Source organism: Megachile rotundata, chromosome 13 (genome assembly GCF_050947335.1).
Source record: "Megachile rotundata isolate GNS110a chromosome 13, iyMegRotu1, whole genome shotgun sequence".
Lineage (NCBI taxonomy): Eukaryota > Metazoa > Arthropoda > Insecta > Hymenoptera > Megachilidae > Megachile > Megachile rotundata.
This window is the reverse complement of record NC_134995.1, coordinates 7,342,244-7,363,502: the sequence shown is the minus strand read 5'-3', so window position 1 is coordinate 7,363,502 and position 21,259 is coordinate 7,342,244. Positions and strand designations below refer to the sequence as shown.

Sequence of the window (21,259 nt, the reverse complement as noted above, 5' to 3'; positions counted from 1 at the left end):
ATTGTAATGTATTTGTGTGCGTGCGCGCGCGACTACGGGCTATGGGTTTTTATTATCACCGTATGCACAACTCTGCGAAACGCCGGATTTTTGGGACCTCGGGACGCTTACAACTCAATTACCTTAAACTCAAGTTTAAGTTTAGAATTACGGGATACTACAATTTAGTTTTCATCAAATTTTAAGGGATCCTACGATTTAATTGTCATCAAACTACTTGTTCGATCTACACTCCTAGATTTTCATCCAGCCTAACTTTTCTATATAAATATTATATACGTGAGATTCATTTTACAAAATTTTAAATTTCAACACTAAATCTACCAGTAAATACAAACCTAGACTAAATTATAAATTCATATACACATTATTTCTGTATCTGGATGGAAATTAATGCAGATTTCAAGAAAACGCAAATTTTGTACAATAAATTGTGAAATAAGAAACTTACAAAATAATGTCACTTTGGTAGATTTAGTGTTAATTTTATAAAGTTGTGTATTTACAATGAATCTACTGAAAAGAGTTTCAACTAGATTTTAACAAATTTTTAATAAAAATACTTTTCAGCCCTTAAGAGTCATTAACCTTTTGACTATGGCGTACTTGCATAAAACCAAAGTATGTATACCAAAATTTTTTCTACAGTAAAATATTGAAACACTCATTCAGCTACTTGCAGTTGACAGTCCACATGAAACGTATGTAAAGAACAGAAAATGTTTTATAACAAGAATAATTTAGAGGACATATACGTCTTATGCAGCCAAAGAGTTAACGTAATCAATAATTCCTTTTCCATGTCTCAAATTCAATGCTTAAGAGAATAATTTCAAACTTAAATTTCTGTCATCAAATTATTTAAAATGCCCTTTCCCTAGGAATACCCCAACCCCACATTTATTAATGCAACCCTTTACGAAACTCATTTAATTTTGGAACAAATTCTATCTGTTGAATCCTATTATTTACGGAAGCTTTGATTTCATAATTTTATACTAGTAAGTCAATTTCATTAAATTTCAATCAACTGGTTCAGGAGACCTTTTTGAGATCTTCCTCTGTATGTGCAATTATAATCTACTTCTGATTAATATCTATATTTTTACCCTGGGCGCAGTTAATTGAAAACGTTCTATTTTAGGTGATTATTTGTAGTCCCGGGCCCCGCAAAGTCTAAGTCCGGCCCTGGTGCAGGGATAGTCCTCTTATTGAAATGAGATGTTTGGTAAAATAATTGTGAAGTAATGTAATGTCATTGTTTGTAGTCTTCTTGAAGAGCTAATATTTTTTAGTATTATAATAATTTTAATATTTAACCCGTTGCACTCGATTGTCCCTCTGACATATTTTTTAACATTAAAAGATGTCAGGCGCAAAGGGTTAACGCGTGATATTTTTCAATTTACTAATAAAACTTGAGTACCACAAAAAATTGAAATGTGACTTTTATACAGTCGTGTCATCGCAATAGTTAAATACAAAAACTTCTGTGATATAATAAGAGGAGTATCTCCATTGCGAGGGTTTCTAGATCTGTGCATACGATCGTGTGTTAGAGTGCTTTGATAAATGAACAGAAGAAAGTGAATGTGTTAACCCTTCAGGGTGGTGAATGATACTGGGTCACTTTTCTGTATTATGCTAAAGATGTGAAAATAGATAGGGTGATACTAAAGGGGCTTTATATCTGTGACTAAAGGAGTTTTATATCTTCATTTTCATCTTTGATGTATTAAAAATTGCACAGGCTGAGCGTAATATTAATGCTACTACACCGTCGATATTTCCCTGTTAGATAATGTACTTGATATTTATATACTGGAGAATCTTTTTAGCGCCGAGAAGGATGAGGGATGAGATTTAAAATTTCCTTTAAAAAACGCCTTAAGGATTTAGTGTCCATTGTATTTTTTTTATTTGAAGCACTTATAAATTTATTTCTCATGTGTGGTGATTTCTTTTGAAGTAATTTTCGTTATTTAATGTAAGTTTTATTTTTAAGTGTAGTTTTCGTTACATTATGAGTTTGAATTAGTGTCATAAATGTGATATGGTGAATGTTGAATGGTGGATTAGTGTGTGATATGGTGAATGGTGAATTAGTGTCATAAGTGTGTGATACGGTGAATGGTGAATTAGTGTCATAAGTGTGTGATATGGTGAATGGTGAATTAGTGTCATAAGTGTGAATGTGTGGAACTGGTGCGTAGCGACTAGTCCCACCCTTGAGCCCCTGACGCAGGAAAATATCGAGAGTTTAGCATAGTAGTATCCCTAGTGAGTTTGGTGATAATCGAATACCCAAATTTAGATATTATTAGTAATATTCAGAGCTATCTACAATACTGTTTTGAATATTCTGAGCTACTCTTAATAACTAATTAATCTGATTAGTTGCAATTTTATCTGTCTCTCTAATTTAATAAACAGAGACATTCCTTAAATTTAAGATATTTCAAAAGTGACCCGGTATCGAATGAATGAAGATTACATTCCCTGCCATGAATATTTTTAAACCAAGTGATATTCTTACCAAACGTATAATAAAACAGCTCTACACTCTTACGTCCTATGAAATACTATTAATTTTTAAGTCATGTACCGATAACGATTTATTTGAACAACAAAATAAAAAGTAACTGTATTTTATCAGATCGTTAAAATATTCTATTTATTATTTTAACAAATTTAATAATAAATAAAGAATAACTCAATCAAACCTATTTAATCATAAAACCGAAACAATTCATAAAATGAATATCAACTATTTGTCAATAGTCCCCCACCCTTTTTTATACATTCGCTCTGTTCTCTGGTATTATAAACTTTTCTGTTATTCACGTACGATTTTCAACGTGAAATAAACATATTGTTTGCCTTTCATAATTTCAATATTTACGTCAATAACACAGCTTTTATATCACAATAAATGAATATTTATGAAACTCTACAACGTGTATCGTTTTCGGTACACATGATCTGAAAGTGGTACTGGAAGATAATATGGCAGGGAACGTGATCAAAATTAATAATTTCTGTTTCTCTTCTTGCTTGAGATAGCTCGATCGAATCTAAAAACTATGGTTATTTCAGATGCAAAAATTATTGTAAATTATTTTGGTTAAATTTGTCAATTTTATTGCATTTATAAAAATATTTTATTGGTGAAAATACAAGTTGAAAAATAATGTAACCTGAAGGGAAGCAAAATTAGAATTTAAAGAAAAATTTATGTAATATGATTTAATATATCAATTAAAGGATTGATAAGTGTATATGAAATATAATAGATATTATTTGAATATATTACTGTATTTGTAACACATTATAATTTATAAAATATTACAATAATATTTTTCAGAAAAAAATAAAATAAATAAATACAACCAAAGAAAAATTATTGTGTCAGGTATTAAAACACATATATTTAACAATATATATTATTTTCTAATCTCAAGAAATATTACCAGATAATAAAAAATTTAAACAAGTTATAAGAATAAAAATAAATTATATTTTTGTAAATCCAATAAAATTTCCACAACCAATTCTCAGAGACGAGTGTCCACAGATATCCAAAATAGCCATAAGTCAAGATCGACCAACCACCCCAAGCAAGCGAGAGAAAAAACGAAACGATGACAAATGAATGCCTAGAAGAATAGTTATCGATTAAAAAACGACAGAGACACAGACCGTAGCGTAAGTGTGATGTTGGACAATAAAGAAAGAAATTGAGCGTGGTTTTCAAAAAACAGGCTTCACAGAGTTATGCCACAGGTGTGTTCTATGGAGCGTGATTCTCTCACGTACACCGGCTACGTGGTTCATGTGGGGATGAGAAGTGTGTGCGCATCGTCGGGACGCGACTTAAACCTATAAATCGCGTCCCGACGCGGAGGACGCGCTGCAAGGATCGAAATGTCACGAGCCACGAAATGGCCATCCACCTCGCGAAATGAAACGAAAGGCGAACGAGGTAGCCGATGGCCATTTCGATGGCGGCAGCAGAGCCATAATCCGTTGCACGACAGGAGGTGGCAGGAGTCCGTAAAAGAAAAATAAAAAAAGAACCAAACAGAGATCTCGAGAAGAGGCGTATCGTATCACAGATACTTTGGCTAAAGTATGATAACCCAGGATGGAACGTAGCATGGCTCTGCGAGTCACTGAAAAGCGGAAATCAAAGTGTGAAACGCGGAGGGCGCAGGATTTGCGCTCTGCCAAATGGGTGCGCACACGTGGCAGACACGGCATGTCGGCTGCTGATTTGGCAAATCGCGGATCCGCGGGTGCATAGAGGAATCAGGTCGATAATTGGCCCCGTACATCACTCGGCCAACCAGGGGCGGAGAAATTGCCGGGCAGAGCGCGAATCTTGGCCCGCGGGAGTGCTGGGATAACACGACACGTAATAATCATGGCGACCAAGTGGTGAGTCAGGTAAATATATCGGTGGGAGATGATGAACATATGTACATTCGGTCGCTATTCAAACAATGCAGTATATATGAGTGACAATCTGGAATAAAATATAATATGGATTAGAATTTATAACGTGGTGGGTGGAAACAGAGCGTGAGAGAAGGTTTTCTTCGGCTAAAAAGTACTGGATACTCTGGTGGTCGTGCTAATTCGTGGGCTAGAGGTTGGGTTCTTTTTCTTTTTCACGGGTTGCTTATTCAAAAAAAAAAGAGGGTTCCGGTAAAATGCGCTATCGGACGCGTTCGATCGTCTCGAATCTCGTCAACGACTACGTTAGTACCGTTTCAGCCATTCAAAGAGTGTCGCCATTATCGGAGAAGAGGTATTAGTCTCATAGCACGTAGGGAACAGATCTGCATCCGTGGATAGTCACTGCTCGAACACGTTCAAATAATGATCAATAGCGAGGAAATGTACAAATTAAAATATAAAAGGCTTTACGCATTTGGCGAATGCAAATACCGTTTTCATTAATTACATTTTTACATTTAAACATTCAAGATGAAGTCTGTAAAATTTGCTAGTATCTATGAAAACAAAATTCTAGTTCAAATTACGGTGACCACAAAACTGGAGTATTAAGAATTTTAATTTAGAGCAAAGTTATTTTTATTAAAATATGACGTTTCTCTACTTTTCTGAACAGTCATTTGACATTTAAAATATACCCAGACAAAACAGAAAGAGGAATTAAATTACACGTATGTAAGAGCGCTTGCGCGTACAAAATGGCGGGCGTTGTCGTAAGGAAAATGGCGATGCAAAGATCTATAAATTTGTGATAATATTAAGGAGCTATGTTACAACTTTAACATGAGAATTTAAAAAGTTGAAATTGTGGGCTTTCAAATTTTAAACAAATTTCTAAATTTAAGAATTTAAGAAATTTGGAAATTATATTTGGGAGATCAATAATTTAGAAACTCGGAAACTTACAAATGTGGAAATTGAAGATTGCAGACCTAATTTGAAAAGGAAATCTGAAGGCAACTGAACATCTGAAAATTAAAAATCTCAAAATCCAATTATTTCTTCCAAACACATATTCCTTTCCCCATATTTCCTTAACAGGAACTACAAGTAGCTTAAAATTAACTACTTAATTCCCTACCCCTTAATTAAATACCCTAACATCCTACATCACCATTTTTCCCCCAAAAATCGAATAACTTCCGAAAGTTTAGAAATATGTAAATAGCCTTCGCCAAAAGCGTCGCCAAAAAAATAAAAACTCTGGAGCATCGAGAACCGAATAACCCGGTGTGGAAGGAACAGTAGTGATGCTTGATAGTTGCTTGCATTTGTTGTTGCGGGGATCTCTTCAGGATAAAATCAGTAAATCAACGGAGCGACAATTGCTGGAGAATCGTTCGACTACGTGTCGTTTTCTGTCGGTGATTGTTTGCTTGAAAGGACAGCCAGCGACAAGTGGGGGAAAACAGATGTTGAGCGGAGAGATGTGTTCTGCAGGATACTCAGGGTACTGGACCTGGAAAGCAGGACCTGGAAACAAAGGATTAAGATCCTCTTCCGTCGTGGTATGACGAAGACGTGTCTTCCGGCGACTCCGTAGACGTTGATCCCTGGTTCGTCGTCGCTGCGACGTCTTCACTGGCCATGTGAACCTTACGACTACGATATATCTCACCTGTTTCGCTAACAGAAACCGAGATGGCGTTACAGCAGCCTTGCGCGTGTTTGCAAGTCAACTAATACTGTACCGCCATCTCCATAATCGTGATACCTTTGCCCTCGTCGACGCGCTGGGACAGCGTTAAGTCTTTCCATGCTCGCGAGAACCAAAAACCGTGTCTACCAATGAGATCCAGCGCGTCGTCAGAGCCAACAGAGTAACGAGATAACAAACATGATGGGAAACACGTTGTCGCGATGACAATTCCCCAAAGTCTCTCACTGATCACCTTCGAAACACCGAGGCTAAGAAAGGTCAATTGTGGGAGGAATGAGTATATAACACAAAACAGGCGAATCGATCCGGGGGCTCTCTGTCAGGTGGGTCGGGCAAAGGGTATATATATATATAATATATCATTATAAACGTATAGATGTCTACAACATACACAGCCGTCGAGTCGGTTCAGCTGGCTAGAATCGCCAGAGAAAGAAAGAAAGAAACCAAGAAAGGGGGTGCTGGTGATGTGTCGCGATCTGTCGCAAAAACGTAGCCGGGACGAGTTCGATGTGTACCGTCGGGGGAATAGAAGAACAAAAGAAACTCTATTTCTCAAAATCAAACCAGAGCAACGGAGGCAACGTTGGACCGGTTCGGGTCCAACGTTCCTCGAGGTCTTGGGCGTGGACACGTCGGTCCATCGACGACGGGTTTAACCGAAGAGCGAAACACGCTCTGGGACCCGTGGTACTCACCTCATGCTGATGAGATACTGTGCTAGTGCCACAGCGTCCGGATTTCCGGTTATGGTGATCGTACGATCCGTGGCTCCACCCTCCCTCTCTTCGCAATTACTGATCCGGATCATGGCCCCGGAGATCTGACGAATCTCCGCGATCTTGGTACCACCTTTACCGATGATACAACCGATCAGCTCGTTTGGCACTGTCATCTCGTGTGTCTGATTGTTCGCCGCTGGTTGCTGCCTGTTTGTGTTGCTAGTGCGGAGCTGGCTACCAGCCAGGGCTGCCAGGGCTAGGGAGCAAATTTTCTGGGTGTGAAACTGTGAACTATTCTGTACTTCGGATATTATCGTTATTTTATAGTAGCTCCCGAAGTAAGAAAAAGGAAATCCGAAACATGAAATGTTGGCTGAGATACAAATATTACTCTGGGTCTCTTTTAATTTGACCACCTTTTCTGAGACTTGTACTTAGTAAAACTAAAGTATTGTTTTGGGATTTTCTTTTTCTTAGTCGGACTGGTTTGATACAGTGATGGGCAGAACGAGAGCCCAGGTCACAGCTGCTCTTTGAAGGAGAAAGAAAGGACTCTTTTAGAACGTTTTAACCAGTCAACTGTGGAATTTCTGATAATCTTATACATAATTAAAATTGAGTGACAAATATAGGATTCTATTATAAATTTTGAGTGAAGCAAAACGAGAAAAGATTGCGCTTTTACCCGATCAAAAATTAAAAATTAACGTTAACCGCACGGAAATAAATACATTAAGAATTAACCTTAATGGTACCGAAGTAAAGTTTAGGATTGACGTGTATACATAGTTAACTGGTTAATTTGGGAGAGTGGTAGCTGGCAGAATTAAACAATTATGAAGTTTGAAATGAACATTCTGAGTTGGAAATCTATATAGAAATAACTTTACGTATTTAGAAGTGGAGGAAGATTTAAGAAATTGTAAATTTTTAAAGGCTTTAATTTAGAAATTCGAATAGTCTGGAATTTAAGAATAGTGAAAAATTGGGTAAATTTTGTAATTTGGAAAGTGGGAATTCAGAAGTTGTACAGCTTGAAAATCTGGAGACTCAGAAATTATATAAAAATTAAAAAATGCTTGCAGATTTGTAAAATAAATAATATTACAATTTGTACATTCAGAAACTTGATAATACAAGAAAATAAAAATCCTAAAGACAGGATTAAAAATGTGATCAAATTCTAAAGTCTAAATGCGACTGCGAAATAATTTATAATTTAAAAGATGATAATACATCAATAATATTATAGACAATAGAGTAATTTATCATTAAAACAAAGAGCTGCCAGATTTCCAAATTCTCAAATGGACAAATTGTCTGCCCATCAATGCCCGCGAGCGCGCAACTTCACTCGCACGAATAATGATAAAATCAATAATCAAACTTCGAACTGCAGCCATATTTCAAATTTTCGATGCTCTCTTTTATCCTGGTTCACACCACAGCCACGTTCACACTAACTAACAATTTTTCTCGTTTTTATTTATTGCTGTCGCTAAGAGGAACGGCAGGAATCGTGTCAGTCAGCAGAATATCTTGATTATTCTCGCGTCTAACTTATTTTCAATTCTTCAACTTTACCTTTATTGTCCCCTAAAAATTATTCGTCTAGTAGTTTGTCAAAAGTATTATGTAAATAACAGGGTGTTTCCGATCGTATAGGTGTGCATTCTTTTTGAAAAATAACAAATACAATTTTTATATGCAACTTCATTTTTGAGGTAATTCAAGTAACATGAAGAAAATAGCTGGAAATACAATTTTTATATGCAACTTCATTTTTGAGGTAACTCAAGTAACATGAAGAAAATAGCTAGAAATACAATTTTTATATGCAACTTCATTTTTGAGGTAACTCAAGTAACATGAAGAAAATAGCTAGAAATACAATTTTTATATGCAACTTCATTTTTGAGGTAACTCAAGTAACATAAAGAAAATAACTGGAAATGTAACTGAGAATAATTGTATAACATTCTTGATATAATCAGTCAATCTCAAGACATAAAATTGCTAAATAAAATTAGTCAAAAACAATTGACATCTTATAATTCAAGTACAGTTATGACAGACATTGAAATTTATCAAACAAAATTTTATTCTTTTTACAAACACAGTTCAGTATAGACAGCAACATTAAGAACACTAATTTCAGTGTTTATTTCATTGTTATAATAAAATTGAAGTATAATTAACTCAGTGTTTATTATTGTTGTAGTAAAACTAGTTCACGAAGAATGGATCGAATGAATCACATAAGAAATTCAGTTTTTCATCCATTCTCTATTACCAACTGATTGTTATAAAAATTGCAATGATTAATAAAACTTGAAACTTCGTTAATCATCATGTATAATAAAATTTCAGTTAATTATTACGTATAGTAAAACCTCTGTTTTCAATTGACTTTGAAGAGTATCATCAAGGTTATTGCGAGGTCATATGTAGATCACAATATAATTCTCCTCACATAGCATCATCATTAAATTTTAATTTCAGAAATGTTTATATGAGAAATGTATTTATATAAGAATAAATATTTTATGAATAGAAAGAAACTATTATATACAGTAAGAAAAAGAAATAAATATTTTATGAATAACCTTGACGACCCACTTCAAAGTCACAGAACGTAAGAAATTGTTTAACCCAGTTTCTACCAGCAGATGATGAGAAATGGGTTTCAGAGAAACAAGTTTCGGTCGGAAACACCCTGTGGGATTTTCTAGAGTATTTCCAGGGAGTTCACTTACCTGCTGGATTCAGTCCACCAGTGTTGGCAGGTGTGGCGAGGCCTCCAAGGCCCAAAGCTGCTAACCCAGCCAACGGATTGCTACCAAGTTTGCCCATCTGTAACAACGACGAAGAGATCCATCGCTCAACAAAAAACAACACGTGCCGTCGACATGGAAACGGTTAAAAAGTGCTTCAGGTTGGGGATATACACCGATAGAAAATATAAATCTAAAGGGGAATTAATTTCATCTGCCTGCTTCCTCGCGCGTCTCACATTCGAGGATCGTCGATTCAAAAGGAAAACTCAAAGGAAAGTACCGATGTCAACCCACGAGTTGAAAGTAAAAATTGTGGACATTTTACTGAATTATTTACATTTTGATTAAATGAATAATAATTATAATTATTGACTCTGACGTTTGCTATTTTTGGTCCAATTGTCCTTACAGTGAAAGGTAATATTCCTCGAAGATACGCGGAGACGGCCATTTTTCTTTTCTCGACCAATAGCAGCGCTTCTAATCACGTGACGCGCCAACTCGTGGGTGGAGCACGGTACGCAGAAATTACTCGGAACAGAAAATCGAAATTCGTTCCGAAATGAAATAAAACTAAACGGAGATTTCTCGAAGGTTCGTCCTTCGTCTCGATGATCCATCGATACTTCTGGATTCTACGCAAGTGATATTTATGGCTTTTTACGCCTGTTTCTCTCCGTAGTCTCTTCAACGTCCCGACTTCCGACTGGATCTTAAAAGTTTTTATGCGCTTTCTGAAGAATGCACGTACACGTCGAAGGAACCAAAAATAACGGGAAATTATGACGAACGTAAAAGAATACACGTGTCATAAACGAATTGTTTGAATAACCTGAAAGTCAAATTCACTCGAGTTGGATCGTAACAAACATCTAAATTTATGTATCATTTTTTGAACTTGAAACTTGCTTTGAAACTAGACGGATTTTTTATTTATTTGATTTATGGGAAATTTGTTTGTATCAAATTCGTTAAGGGGTTGAACTTTAATACTTCAAAAACTTTTATGCAATTTTTGAGAATTTATATCTGACTGATAAATAAATTTGAAATTGAAATATTTTTACGACGTTTAAGCAATGATGTATTTTAATAAAATTGTGTAGTAAAAATAATTACTAGGTAATTAATGTAATTACTATTTAATTAATTAGAAGTATAAAAATAATTTTAAAAATACGAAGCCAAAATCTGTCAATAAAAAAAAAAATTATAAATGGATGGTTTTTCGTACAAATTTTACTTCTCAGTAATTTTTTTTTAATATATTGTGGTAATTTGAACTTGAATTTATTATGAAATGAATTGTTAAATAGTACAATCACTGAAATAAAATTTGAACAGTTAAATATTAAATCTAAGTTGCATATAAAAAAGAAAATTGCATACATGCCAATGTATGAAATTGACGAATTTAATAAAAGAGTTTTTATTATTTAAAAATGAAAGATTAAAAATAATACGTACGTTTGCAAGTAGTTAAAATGGTTCAACCCCTCAAGGATTAAATTTTGAATTTTTTGGAAAATCTATTGTGGAACTGGTCCAAAAACAGGATTTTAATAAAAAAGCTATGAGGAATATTTTCCAATTTTCGTATTTAATTGCCAATAATGGTTTGAAGATGGACGACGACTGTACTATAATTTAATAAAGAGATTCTTAAGGAAAATCGAACTGGAGAAAAGAACCATAGTAGAACTATGAACTAGAATTTTCGAATTCTCAAAAATCCAAATTTTTTAATTTCCAAAGTAAACTTCGAATTTTTTAAAGTCCAAATTTCCAAATTCTGATAATCAACAAGATTCAAATTATTAAATTTCCAACTTCATGAATTTTTTAATTCCCAAAAACCCAATTTGTTAAATTCCCAAATTTTTGAATTTTTAAATTCCCAATTTTCCGAATTTTTAAATTCCCAAAAACCCAATTTGTTGAATTCCCAAATTTTTGAATTTTTAAATTCCCAATTTTCCGAATTTTTAAATTCTCAACTTTCTAAATTTTTAAATTCCCCAAAATCCACATTTTTAAATTCCCAAAGACCCAAATTTTTAAACTCCCAACTTTCTAAATTTCTAAATTCCCGAAAACCCAAATTTTTAAATTCCCAAATCTCCCAAATTCAAATCCAAAATTTCTCAACTTCGAGAAGCTTAAATTTCCAAATCGACAAAACCTGAAATCTTTAAATTTTTGACTCTCGAAAAGCCTATATTAACTTCCCAAGATCGATGACTTCCCACTTCTCGGAAAGATCCGCCTCTAAAGCCCCCAAGGCGGGGAATTACCGAATGGCTACCGTAACGAAACCTGAAGAAGACCAAATGCGATAACCTATTATTCAAATCATGTTATCCACACTAAATCAAAATTAAAATAAAAAACTTGAATAATATTATAGAAACAAAAAGAGAACTAAAGGAAACGTTCAATATTAATCAAAAAGCTAGGAAATCAAGGAACCTAATCGTATTCTAAAAAAGAGTATTTACATTACACTTTCATTCTTGCTATTGAGAATAGTGAAATTAAAAATAACAGTCCAATTACAGAAGATTTACTGTTATCTGGATCTCCTTGCACAATTAAATTAGTTAGCAGTATAGTTTTATAAATTACAAGTTAAAAGTTAATCTGCAATTATAAGTAAAAACTGATACGAATTCTTTCATATTTTTAATAAAAACTTAAAAATATTAACAATATTTTTAATGTAGCAGTTAAAATTCTACAAGGTTTACAAATTATAAGTTAATTGTCTTTTTTAACATTCTAAGATTATATATGATAGAGCAATGTAGGACAATGATTGCAAAATTATTTACAGTTTAAAATTATTTCTAGCACTGAAAACATACTGCACTGACAATCTTTTATTGTAATAAAAATTAACTTGTGAAGAAAATTATTGCTGTCAAGATTTGAACAAATTTTGCAAGTAAATTTTTATAATTTTCTTTGTGTTTAATTTTGATAACTTCTGTTTCGTCTAATAATAAAGAATTGAGTTAGTAAACCACTAATAATGTTACTAATTACTATAATAATGATATTACTAATAGTAACTTGTTATTCACAAAATTGTGGAAATTTGTAAAATTAAGAACTTGTAATTTGCAAATTTTCTAAAAATTGTTAAAACAAAGAATAAACTAAAACTTGTAACTTGTAAATTCGTTAATAATATTACTTAACAAATTATTGTGCAAGAGTGTCCCGATACTGAGTCTTAATTTTTCATTAATTCGTACAATCAACGGTGGTTCTACTGCACTACTTGAGAAGGGACCCTCAAATTGATGGATGTCAACAAATTTTAATACTTGCTGAACATTAAAGATCTTCATTCAAACATTGATTTCCCAAAGTTGCGAAATGCACTTCTAAAAAAACCGAGACAATTCAATTTAAATATTTATATATAAGGTTAAATATATTCCACAAAATGGATATGAATATATTTTGCATATGTTTTAGTTCACTATGTAAATTTTCAAATTTGTAATCCTAGAATGCAGTTTTGAATGCAACAATTTTTTTTTAGTTTGTCTTTGTCAAATTCATATCTGTTACATACCAACTTGTACAAACCCAAAATTTGCTAAGATTAATTAATTAAATATTAGAACATTAAAAATACAATTTTTTAAATTGAAAATAATTGTCCATTCAAAAATCAATTTTTGTATATCCCCATTTTAATTTTTCACATTTCACATATATAGACATGTAAAACATTTGTGACATGTAAAAATGAAAAATATTAATATACGACCAATTGCAGTAGCTCTTTTAAACAAGCCGCGCCCCTCGCGCGCCAACTCATGGTTTGTCAACAGTAGAGTTTCAAAAACCAAATTTTCTCAAGTTCCTTCAAGAAGTGCATACTTTGAGAAATTAGTTCCAAGAACCTTAACATTCCAGTATTAAAAAATCTGTGGAGACTAATCTAGCTGAAGGTCCTCGTTAGCGCCTGCTGGATATTTAATAAGATATCTCCTCTATGGGCTATCACATAACACGAAACTCATCGTGAACGAGTTACTTGTGTATAGCAATGTACAGCTTGGTATTCTGGAGGTCGCTTTGCGCTATTAGGAGACCAGAAGCCAAGGAATCCAGGACACTGTACGATCTGGTCGGAGAATGTACCGCGATATCGGCTTGGAACTCGACTCTTGCTCGATTCTCGACGAGGATTCTCTGGAAATTAATCGACGCGAGTCTACGAAGGATTACAGGCGGGCCCGAAACGTGGAACGACCTCGAGAGAGGACCAAGGAGAGAGAGAGAAATTCGGGAGAAGATCGACAACATGCATCTATCAATTAACCCTAGATTTACGGATGATTAATCTGTTATTTAATTTCAAACTTAAATTATGCTACTAGCTACATTTGTGTGTAGCTATACTAGCCATACTTATAAGTTAGATTACTGGTAGCTTATTAAATGACTCTTCGTCTCGAAAAACTTTTCAGTAAGTTGACAAAATTAGTGACAAAAGCTTCTGACAAAAACTTCTCACTAATTTGACAAAATTAGTGACAGAAGCTTCTGACAAAAACCTCTCACTAATTTGAGAAAATTAGTGACAGAAGCTTCTGACAAAAACTTTTCACTAATTTGACAAAATTAGTGATAAAGCTTTTGACAAAAGCTTCTCACTAATTTAACAAAATTAATGACAAAAGCTTCGGACAAAAACCTCTCACTAATTTGACAAAATTAGTCATAAAAGCTTCTGACAAAACCATCTCACTGATTTGACAAAATTAGTGACAAAAGCTTCTGACAAAAACTTCTCACTAATTTGACAAAATTAGTGACAGAAGCTTCTGACAAAAACCTCTCACTAATTTGACAAAATTAGTGACAGAAGCTTCTGACAAAAACTTTTCACTAATTTGACAAAATTAGTGACAAAAGCTTTGGACAAAAACCTCTCACTAATTTGACAAAATTAGTCATAAAAGCTTCTGACAAAACCATCTCACTGATTTGACAAAATTAGTGATAAAAGCTCTTGACAAAAACTTCTCCCTAATTTGACAAAATTAGTGACAAGCTTTTGACCAAACCTTCTCACTAATTTGACAAAAGTACTGACAAAAGCTTCTGACAAAAATTTGTCCCTAATTTGACAAAATTAGCGATAAAAGCTTCTGACAAAAACTTGTTCCTAATTTGACAAAATTAGCGATAAAAGCTTCTGACAAAAACTTGTCCCTAATTTTTAATAATTCAAAACTTGAAGTCTTAACTAAAATGCTAAAATAAATAAATTTTGATGGATTCCGTAAATCTGGTGTTAAGAAGATCCTCTTTAACAGTGGTTCGCTTCCTTCATACGGTAAATACGTTCATCATTTTTGCGAAATATTTGTTCAAGCGTATTTTCATCGCGTTCGACCGCGTTTACTGATACATGAGATACATCTTGCGAATTAACCTTTATTGGACGCGTCAAAATGGTTCGACTGCGTGAGAGGTGATTAACGCAAATACTTGGAAATTTATTACGATAAATGTTTGATATACTGCTTCGTTTTTGCGAGGTGAGAATTTTTGATTGATTCGTTGATTTATCTCGCATTCGAGGATTAATTTTGAAGTTTATAACGGATGTTATATATAACATTCATAATGGAATATATTTGGTAATGTATTATACATTTTCATGTTATTTGTATCGGAGTTAATATTGAATTTACGAAGTTGTTAAATGTACATCAATTCTTGTATTTTTATTTTTTAGAATTCTTAAATTTCTGCTTTTGAAAGTTCTTCAATTTTTTATTCTAATAATTCATAAATTGTAAAGTTTGCTATGCTTTAAATCCATCAGTACTTTAATTATAAAAAATTATAAACTTCTATTAATTATATTATATTCTTGTCTAAAACATATGTAAACATGTTCCATATGGATGTATATGTTACATATGTAGTTTTTTCAGAACATACAAAGTGAATCATACAAAATGGCCACCTAATTAATTTTCTAATTATACAAATAAAATTCATGTTACTGTAAATTCATATATGATGGCCTAAATGTTTCTTAAATATATAAATATAAGGAATATGTTGATTTACTAAATTTTCAGTTTTAATTGAAGTTAAATTCAGTAAATTATTTTGGAAGTTTGAAATTATATGAACGATGTATTATGATGTGACACAATTACCATTGTCAAAAAGGACATAATAAGTGAAGTTCTAGTATTATTTTATAGTCATTGTAACTAAATAAAATTCTACATTTTTTAGTAATAGCAATGATACTTTAATAATAAATAAAACACTGGTATCATTTTATACTAATAGTAATACTAGTAACAAAATAACTAGTGCAAAAATTATGAATTTTTATTGATAATAATTTTAGAAAACTTTGAAGAAATTCATACGTAAAATTATTTTGAAAATTCAAAAATCATTTATATACATTAATAATGATTTCTAAAATCTACGAAATGTCATAAAATAGTTTATATATGTATATTAACACTTCTAAAATTTACGAAACGTCATAAAATAATTTATATATATATTAATAATAATTTCTAGAATCCAAGAAAAATTCTAAAACTCACGAAAAGTCTAAAAATTCATTTATACACTATTTGCACTGTAATGCAAAAATAAATATTTCACATCAAACATGTGATTAAAAAAAACAAATTGATCTCGTACCAACACATAAAAATCCGAAAATTTTAATTCAAATTAAAACTAAAATTAAACTACAAGAACGTCTACTTTTTATTTAAATCCCGAATTTCGAACAAAAAACCATCGGATAAATTCAATAAATCGGAACAAACGTACGATCTTAATAAACCGAACTTCGAAAAAAAAAAAAAACTTCCGACCATTTTACAGGAAATTGAAGGAGAAAGCTGTTGTATATTATTCGAACGTTGTACCACACAATCCCGAAGCAATTGAAGTCGAAACTCGTCCAGCAATTCATCGATCGTTCGTAAAACAAACAGCAATAAACTGGACTCTCAAATAATCGCGTGAATCTCCAAGTAAAACAGCGAACCACTGTAAAAAGCCGCCAATTATAAACGAAATCTCTCCGTGGAAATAAAACCGGCTAATTCTACGTAAAAGAAATTTTACGTAAATGCATACCTACGATGATACAATATAAACATATGAATATACAGTGACTAGACTATTGAAGAAAGGAAAATTTAAAAAAAAGAGAGAGAAAATAAATAAGAATGCCTTCTCTCTTGCTCCTTGTTGTGAACAGGACGAGATGGCGGGGTCAAAGATCTAGGATTCTCTTCGTGTTTAGAGAAACTGTGTCCTAAAACATGAAAACCGCAAGTATGATTTGTTCTATCGGAAATATTATCTAGACTAGCCTACGGTGCACGCGGTTTATTACAAATGTTATTATTTCGTTGCAAACACCGTCTTGTTTCATGTAGCATATTTTATATTAATTCTACGTTTATCTGGGATTAATGATATTTCTTTCTTCAAATTCTTTTATGGAAGCTGGTATATGGATTTAGAATATAAATATATGTGTGTTAATTAGTATTAGTAGTAATACTAATAATATTCATATTAAAATCAAGGTAAATTAAAACTAAAAGTGTTAACACTAAAATTAATTAATGGATCTACTAGATTATAATTAGTAGAAATTGGAAAAATTAGGAAAATTTTCGAATAATTTTCTGAGATTAAAATATAGAAATTTGATGATATATGTAGGAAAGAGAAATTTTATGTGCATGTAGAAAAATAAAATTTGATAACAACTTGTAGGAAAAGAAAATTTGATCTCAACTTGTAGGAAAGTAGAATTTGATAAAATTTGTATATTTGTAAATTTGTTTAAGTTCATGTTTAGAAATTACATAGTTTAAGTATTGAGCAATTTTCAAGATTTTTCATTACCAAATTTTTATTTTCAAGTTTTTTTGGTAATTTATCAGTGATAATTTAGAAAATTCGGAATTATGTAATTTGGAAATTTAGAATTGTAAAAATTCTCAAATTTTCGGGTTTAAAAACTTATAAACTGTGAAAATTCAGAATTTAGTAAATTGGGGTAATTAGTGAATTTGGAAAAATAAAATTTTCTAATTTCCAAATTTAGCAAATTGGTAAGCTGTGAATTTGGAAAAATAAAATTTTCTAATTTCCAAATATAGCAAATTGGTAATTTGCGAATTTGGAAGCTTGGAAAAATAAAATTTTCTAATTTCCAAATATAGCAAATTGGTAATTTGTGAATTTGGAAGCTTGGAAATATCAAATTTTCTAATTTCCAAATATAGAAATAACAAAATTTAGATATTGAAAAATTTGATAATTCAAAAATATAGTAATTTCAATTTTTCAAATATCCAACATTCTAGATTTCCAAATCATCACAGTTTGAAATTGAGGAATTTACAAATATAAAATTTAAGAATTTGGAATTACTAAATTTGGTAATTTTAAAATTATAATCAGAACTATAATTTAGAATTCAAAATTAATTTAATTAACCTCGATTTACAATTCAAAATTAATTCAATTAACCTCGAATTATAATTCATAATTAATTGAATTAACTTCAAATTACAAATCAGAATTAATTTAATTACCTTACAATTACGATTCAGAATTAATTTCATTAATTCAGAATCATAATCTGGAATCAATTTAATTTAGAATTATACTTGAAAATTAGCTTAATTAACTTAGAACCATAATCAGAATTATCTTAATTAATTTAGCATTATAATTCAGAACTAATTTAATTAATCCAGAATCAGAAGTAATTCAATTTATTACTATAATTCAGAATTAATTAAATTTAGAACTACAATTCAGAATTAAATTAACTAATCTAAAATTACTAAATTTACTAATCCAGTAATTCAACAATATACAAACTTACAAATACAAAAATTTCAAATTTTCAAACAAACCATAAAAATTTGTTCACGACTCCCTACAAGTCCTCAAAATTTATAACAGAATTATCACAAATGTTCAAATAATTAAACAAATGTAATGTAAAACAAAAAGGTAATTATTTCATTAAAAAAGTTATTTAAATTCCATATAAAAAAAAATGATATCAAGGTCTATCAGAGCCCACCAGTAACGACCGAACTCTGATAAAATAATTTTTGATCCCGTTATCATTAAACAAATAACAGACGGTGTTTGCATCTGACACTGTTCGAAGAGACAGAAGACAGATAAAAAGAAATATATATATAAATAAACAAATAAACTGAATATACATGATCGATCGACGTTACTTCTATCCTGCTTAAGATGGTGGAAACGTGATGTCAGGGCAGCCCACCCTCGCGCGAACTTCTTGATTCGTAGCTAAAGATAGTGCTTGGAAGCCATGCTATTCTAAGATAGGATCGGCGACAGGACAATGGACAAGGGATCGAAAAAAGGCGAAATAGAAACGAACGAAAACGAAGATAAAGACTGACAAAAATATAGAGAAGAAATAAAAAGAGATGTAAAGTTAAGATCGAGACTTGTTACCATGACGTTGTCTCGATTTCCTCGGCCAATTTTTTCTTTCTTTTCTCGATAAACGAAATCGTGACAACGTCTGTCCGACCACGAAGAAGGAGAAATGAGAAACAGAGACGAGTATGAGCGTGTGAAAAAGAGATACGAAAGGTTTGTAAAAGGTCTCTTGCGAAGCCGTGATAAGCGAAAGCGTGTACATACGTTTTGATCGCTTCGTGTTCGGTTTTTCGTCGACGTCGTAGCTGCTTTTTCAGTTTTATCGCTGATTTGGCCGGAAATTCGAACACGCAGAAATCGCGATCAAAGCTATAAACTCTTTGACGGTGAACGCACGCTTTACGACATACACTTGCGAACCAGAGTTTCCGATCGATTTTTCTACTCCATCAGAAATATTTTTATTTACACTTTTACGTGTATTTTTTATAAACATTCCTATACTTTAGTTATACTATATTCTTTTTATGAAGACTACGCTTTATGAAGTTTTTATCGAAATTTTTATACTCTTCGTATCTTATATTTTTTCGATATGGGATTTCTGTATTTTATATGGCTCGTCAATTTCTTTGTGGAAGGTCTTTTATATTAAAATATATATTGTTTAATAAAAATTTTTGTATTTAGTATATCTTAAATATAAGTAAATTATTATTACAAATTAAACATAAATAAAGATCTGTATATTTTTTTTTATCAAGGTTCTATACTTTATGCCTCGTATATTTTCTATAAAAATTCACATTTCATGTATTTTATAAGAAATTTTTTCAAATCGTTATATTCTATATCAAAGTACATAATTGCACTTTTCTCGACTTCAAATGTGAAAGACATGAAATAAAAAAATCGATATCGCAAAACTGTTGTCCACAATTGTATAATACAGGTAAGTTTTGTTCAAATAGCGTGTGAAAGTAGCGTTTTCAATTTTTCTTTATTTACGACGCTGTTTAGTATATGATACAGTCTCGATATATGGCTCTCATTTTGTATGGCAGATTTAATTTGTTAACTAAGTTATCAGAAGGGAATTAATTTTAGACAGAATAGAAAATGATTAGTTTCATTTGTATCACTCTATTGTATAGTAGACTCCCGTTATATTGCCATCTTCTCTTGAATTTTTACTTATATTGCAAAATTACTTTCATTTAATAACAAGTGTTGATATTTTTATGAATGAAGATTGCGTTATGAAGATTGAAAATGATGTTACATAGAGAAAATTTCATGGTCTCGCGATATATTGCCAAATCCGAAAATTAGAAATGCAATATTGAAAATATAACAAAGTGGCAATATACGGGGAGAATAGTCTTTATTCTTATATTATAAAAAACTTGCTCAAATGCACCTTACAGATTTCTAAATACTGATTACAAAAATTATTACAAATGTATTTTAAAAATTTGATCGATTTCAGTGATAATCAAATGAGATAAAGTTTCTTTTAATGACACTTAAAGGCTTCAACAAAAAAGAAAAAACAAAGACTTAAATACAGTATTTAAAAGATTACACAGCAAAGTATTTGATTCTTATCAATTTCTTTATCTTCAGGCAAACAAAATATTATAAAATTTCTATCAAGGCTTCTTGAGGAATTTTATCGTCTGTTAATAAAACACGTGTAATGTGTTATTTTTAATTGCTGATGAATTAGTATATTATATTTGCAATTCAATAAAAATTGTAAGTTATATACATTGTTATTAATAAATCAATTACAATTTTGTATAACTTGTTTGCAAATCTTTTAGTGCCAATAAATTAATATTCTCATATTAACAATTTTGTAAAAATTATATGTATGTGATGTATATATCAATGATACATTTATACATATACCATACATATGTGAAATATGTTTACACACATGTGACACTCATGTGAATAATTGTATATGTATGTAAATACATATGATTCATATGTGAATGATACGTTCACATACATGTGACACGTATGTGAATGATATATTTACATACATACGATTCACATGTGAATAATATGTTTATATACACATGATTCATATGTGAATAATATGTTCA

The 21,259-nt window shown here is 31.6% G+C and overlaps 1 protein-coding gene across 11 annotated transcripts in view; it reads right to left on the bottom strand.

The window, feature by feature from the left end:
- The window catches only part of mub (poly(rC)-binding protein mub), a 187,129-nt gene that overhangs the window by 19,938 nt on the left and 145,932 nt on the right, over positions 1–21,259 (bottom strand). For 8 of the 11 annotated variants that reach the window (XM_076539094.1, XM_076539093.1, XM_076539095.1 and 5 more), the window contains 3 exons: positions 9,657–9,753; positions 8,485–8,496; positions 6,877–7,156 (listed from right to left, as the gene is read on the bottom strand). In XM_076539094.1, the coding sequence (XP_076395209.1) occupies positions 6,877–7,156; positions 8,485–8,496; positions 9,657–9,753 (389 nt within the window). Of the gene's footprint in view, positions 1–1,653; positions 3,657–6,876; positions 7,157–8,484; positions 8,497–9,656; positions 9,754–21,259 lie in introns of those variants that run through there. The other 3 variants (XM_076539098.1, XM_003706670.3, XM_076539099.1) reach the window with 2 other exon arrangements.